At 36.9% G+C, this 5,301-nt stretch overlaps 1 protein-coding gene across 1 annotated transcript; it reads left to right on the top strand.

Annotated features, from left to right (window-relative positions):
• The first annotated feature begins 1,197 nt into the window (after positions 1-1,197).
• LOC133032815 (protein EARLY-RESPONSIVE TO DEHYDRATION 7, chloroplastic-like) lies at positions 1,198-3,376 on the top strand. Its single transcript, XM_061107336.1, has 4 exons — positions 1,198-2,349; positions 2,471-2,637; positions 2,767-2,851; positions 2,945-3,376. Exons 1-4 carry the CDS (start codon positions 1,430-1,432, stop codon positions 3,126-3,128), a joined length of 1,356 nt encoding a protein of 451 aa, XP_060963319.1. The 5' UTR covers positions 1,198-1,429; the 3' UTR covers positions 3,129-3,376.
• The last annotated feature ends 1,925 nt before the right edge of the window (positions 3,377-5,301 follow it).

Here is a 5,301-nt window from a genome sequence, read left to right as displayed (position 1 = left end):
ATATATATTTGGTATTATATGAATATGCGTATATATATATACACCAACCGAACGAACAAATATATATATATATGAACAGTGTATATATGTATATATATGAAACACAAATAAAATCAAGACAGAGATAAAACCGCTCTGATACCAACTGTTAGACTATAATATAGTGTATGTAATATATCATATACAAATGATATGAAATGCGGAAAACAAACTGTAATCATATCAATAATATATGCAATGAAAGGATCGATATACCTCCAGCCATTGATCTTTGAGCTTCAATCCCTGGGATAGCTTCGGTATTGGAGTTCGGGCTTTCTCCCTCTCTCAACTCTCTTTAGATGGAATTTGCTGAATGAATTTAGAATAATTGAGGAGTTCGGGGACCGAGACCCTATATTTATTGGTGAGATACTCCATCAGTATCTGCGCCACATTAATTGTCAGAATATTTTGACAATTAATTCAGGAAATCAAATCAGGTAATGAATATAGAAATCTGACCATATATAGAATATTACATAATTGATTTTGTCCAGATTCAATGAATATAAAATATTCATTTATCAGAAAATCAATTATTTATTTATTTTCTTAAATAGAAAATCATTTCCTTAATTAGAAAATAATTTCTATAAATAAAATATTCTAATAGGCCAGCCTTTGTACACCTTTTCTTTGCAGAGGTCAGGCTCCCTTGGTCGAACGGAAGTTTTCTTGATCTGAAAGTCATCTTTTGGTGGACAGCTTATGCTCGAACCTTGGTCGACCATACTAGCTCACCTGGCTAGCCTATATACTCCCTTTGGTTGGCCAGACATATTAGTACAACTACTTAATGGCTCGCTTAACTCCTTTCGCTTGCTACTTCATAGTTTTATCATACCTTGTAAGAAGGCTTTAAATTAATATTGACAAGATTATATTCTACTGTGTATTCTATCTTAGTTTATATGGACATGCCGATTTGAGATAACAAGGCATAATTATATAACTTTGAATTTTAAGAAATTTTTTTAACAAATTGTATATTTTAGAGAAAAGATCATATAGTGTCGAAAATATCAATAACAAAATCATAAAACAAATTGGATAAGGAAATGATATTTTTTTAGATATCCAAAATGGAAGCTGATATTTTTTTTTGTGAGGACAATACATATATTATTATAGTTGACAGGTAATACTGATAGTGATACAACTCATTGTCGTATACCAATGAATGCGCGGGAAGAGTAAAGCAGTTGTGACGCGACATCCCCGCGTGCCACGTGGCTTCATTCCAACCGACACGGCTTCTTCATCCTTCGCTCCTACGTCTTCTGAAACTTGTTCATCATAAATACTTGGCTAAACCCCAAACCTTTTCAGTTCTCATTGCTCTCCTTCACTCGATTTTCCACTTATTCCTCATCTTTCAAAGCCAGGGATGTCTGCTTCTAAATCTTCCGACAACGCCAAATCTCTCTACCCAGAAGTCATTCTCACAAACCCAGAAGCTACTTCTGCTAATTTGTTCAACCCCACTTCTTCTTCGTCTTTGTACCCTTCCATTGACATGAAAGACCTTGCTGAGAATCTCTTCCCCGAAGACGAAGCCACCGCTTCGCAGAACCCAATTCCCCAATCTTCAGAAGAAGTACTGATCAAGATTCCAGGCGCCATTGTTCACCTCATCGAGAAGGAGAACAGCGTTGAGCTCGCTTGCGGCGATTTCACCATAGTCGGCCTCCGTCAAGGGGAGAACATCGTCGCAGTCCTTGCTCGTATTGGGGAAGAGGTTCAGTGGCCGCTGGCGAGAGATGAAGCGGCTGTGAAGCTCGATGACTCTCACTATTTCTTCGCTCTTAGGGTTCCGGCAAACGAAGACGGCGACGGTTCTGATCATCACGATCGTGAAGGAGGTCAGTTCGATGAATTGAATTACGGGTTGACGATTGCTTCTAAAGGTCAAGGTGATTTGTTGAAGGAATTGGATAAGATTTTGGAGACTTACAGTTGCTTTTCGGAGCAGAAAGTAGAAGAGGGGAAAGGGAGTTGTGGGGTTTTGGATGGGTCTGTGGCGAGGGAAACGACGCCGTTTGAGTTGGAATCGGAGGAGGAAAAGAAGGATTTGATTAGGGAGAGGTCGGCGGCTTATTGGACCACTTTGGCTCCGAATGTTGAGGATTACAGTAGCCGGGTCGCCAAGCTGATTGCGTCCGGGTCGGGTCAACTGATCAGAGGGATTTTGTGGTGTGGAGATGTAACAGTGGATCGATTGAAGTGGGGGAATGAGTTTTTGAAGAAGAGTCTGGGGCCTTGCTCCAACAAGGAGATTAGTCCAGAAGCCATGAGGAGGATCAAAAGGTTTCATCTTTTTTTGGCTGATTATCTTATTTCATACTTGATCAACATTTTACATTGGGCTTTGACTTATTACAGAGTAGATCATTTTTTGTTGCAACTAAATATTGTGATTGCATTTCAGAGTTAAGAAGCTGACAAAGATGTCAGAGAGAGTGGCAAGTGGAATTCTTTCTGGGGTGGTCAAAGTATCCGGCTTTTTCACAAGTTCTGTAGTCAACTCTAAAGTGGGCAAGAGATTTTTCAGCTTACTGCCTGGTGAAATTGTCCTTGCTTCATTGGATGGATTTAGTGAGTAGCTCATCTTAAAACTCAAAACACTACTTTATTTTTTTTAATTTGGGCTTAAAAGCTTGGCTTAATACACTACACTAAACCAATGCATATAATATTAATCATGATATGGTTGTGTGTACACAGGCAAGGTCTGTGATGCAGTTGAAGTTGCTGGAAGGAATGTCATGTCGACCACCTCAGTAGTGACAACTGGACTTGTTTCCCATAGGTGATTCAAAAAATCTTATTCAAGGATTTACAAAGCCTTATGTTTGGTTTAGTTTAGTTTTACTAATTGTGTTGAGTAATTCTGATTTTGCAGGTATGGAGAAGAAGCGGGGAAGGTGACAAATGAAGGACTTGATGCAGCTGGGCATGCCATAGGGACTGCTTGGGCTGTGTTTAAGATAAGAAAGGCTCTTAATCCTAAGAGTGCAGTTAAACCTTCAACTCTTGCTAAAGCTGCTGCTGAAGCAAATTCGAAAGCTAAATCCAAAAAGAAGTAATCTTTCCCTTCTTTATTTTTCATTGGTGTGTTTTCCTCCGTACAAGGATAGCAGATGTAGGTTAGAGTGGAAACCTTTTTGTATTAATAGCAGATAGTACTAGTCTACTACAAGACATCATGTACTGCATTTTATTCACATGTAACATCATTTTTATATTTTTCATTCTTGCGTTTGTTTGTAAATTAAAGATGAATTATGTAATTTCTTTAAAAAAAATAATAAAACAGAACATGTTAGATTAAAAATGTCATTATGGTTTTCTCTTTTTTTTTTTTAATGGGTTAAATGTAATTATGGTTGTTACTTACTTTTATGTGCTACTATAACAGATTGTTAACGGTAAAATTTTTATTTTTATATTTCAATTAATTATATATTTAAAGTAAATTAATTTTAATTAAAATATTTAATAAAGAGTGTGTAAATATTTGGTACCTTGTATTTTATTTATTTACAAATGATATTTTATATTTTCAATAATATCTATTTGGTACCCTGTATTTTAATATTATGATACCTTAAATTTAATTTTTTTAGTAAAATTTTATCAATACAATCAAATTATTTAAATTTTATAAGTTTTGAATGCAAATTTAATTATTTGATTACATATAATTAATTTTTTTTTTATTTAACTTGATAGAATTGTATTGATTAAATGTTACTTTAGGGTACTAAATATATATAATTTGAAAAAACATTAAGTACGTATTAAAAACACAGGGTACCAAATATATTTTCCATAAAAACACAAAATACTAAATAAACATATTCTCTTTAATAAAATATTTATAAAAATTATTATGTAAGGCTATTTTAAGCTTAAGTTTCGGGCTGATTTTATAGTTGTTTCTCTGTTAATGTTATTGTTGACCGAGGTTTTCGGCAACCAATAAAATATTATAAAATTCGAGAACTGTAAGAAAATTAGAGAAGGATTTTTACGTGGTTGGGGCGTTAATGAGCCTTAGTCCACGAGTCTGTGTTATTTATGGATGTATTTAATACAGAGAATGTTCTGGGTGAGTATTTACTCTTATAAATACAGAGAATGTTCTTGGTGAGTATTTACTCTTCTTGCTCTTATGCAACCCAAAATTCTCTACCCCATTTAATGAGCTTTTAGGGGGTATTTATAGTGTTTTTGGTGGAGTAATCCCCAAGATTATTGTACATGTGTATCTGTAAAATCCATAAAGATGGGTATTCCCAATAAATATACCATGAGTAATGCATGGTCAAGTCCCTAGGTGCAGTAGGGCTTTTATGTGGAATGTCCTTATTATCTTTCGACTGATGTGACCCTTCACAGTGTAGCCGTCAATAGACTTAAATGATCATTACTTCGCAGCTGCAGATTGGGGGTTGTGCCGTCAGACTTTATTGCGTGTAGCAATCCCAACACGCTTCCTCCCATGCGGCATTAAATGCGAATTGACTGCTCAAGGGAAGCCTGACACCTCGCGGAGATGCCTTAGTATTAATTGGGCATCCGGGAGCGTATGGGGCTCAGCATGCCTTCTCCGGGAGGCATGTCTCGGATGCTGCCTTATATCACAAAGACTTAGCAAATAATTCAAGCATTAAGACGTTTTGATCCACGTGTCCCTGTCCGGTTGGTCCACGTATATTGGGCAAAATCAGGGACAATATTTACCCCCCAAGCCTTGTTTATTTGAAAAAGAAAACAAGGCTTGTTCAAGTGCCTCCGGTTGACCCCTCGGTTTCCTGGCACGAGCTTTGAGCGCGTGAAGGTGCATTTAATGATCGCCTTTAATGCAACGATTTACTTTTTGCAGATGTCGATTCGTTTCATGCCCATTGATTGATACGGCGCATTAATGGTGTCAGACGGATACTGAAGCGTTTCCACCGCCTTAATTACGAATCAATCCAACTGTTGATTCTTGGGAATTCGAATCGTGCGCCTCCCCAGCCGTTCGATTGGTAGGTGATAGCGCCTGTTCCTCATGCACTTTGGCCTATAAAAGCCACCATCTTTCCTTCATTCGGTTACTTTCCATTTCTTGCCAACTTTGTTCGAGTTTTTCAGAGCGAAATCCCCAGACAAGAAAAAACCTTCGAACACTCTACAAATTTTCCTGCTATCCTTCATTCACCACTGTCAGCCTATATTTCCTTTGTTTGATCGACAACAGAACCCCCAGTT

Source organism: Cannabis sativa, chromosome X (assembly GCF_029168945.1).
Source record: "Cannabis sativa cultivar Pink pepper isolate KNU-18-1 chromosome X, ASM2916894v1, whole genome shotgun sequence".
NCBI classification, from domain to species: Eukaryota; Viridiplantae; Streptophyta; class Magnoliopsida; order Rosales; family Cannabaceae; genus Cannabis; species Cannabis sativa.
Note: the sequence above shows the minus strand (reverse complement) of the source record. Positions and strands in the feature narration are given on the sequence as shown.

Excerpts from the sequence above, each read along its gene's own strand:
- LOC133032815 (XM_061107336.1), top strand. The coding sequence starts at position 1,430 with ATGTCTGCTTCTAAATCTTCCGACAACGCCAAATCTCTCTACCCAGAA. Across the intron at positions 2,350-2,470 it reads GCCATGAGGAGGATCAAAAG|AGTTAAGAAGCTGACAAAGA; the intron begins GTTTCATCTTTT and ends ATTGCATTTCAG. Across the intron at positions 2,852-2,944 it reads ACTGGACTTGTTTCCCATAG|GTATGGAGAAGAAGCGGGGA; the intron begins GTGATTCAAAAA and ends CTGATTTTGCAG.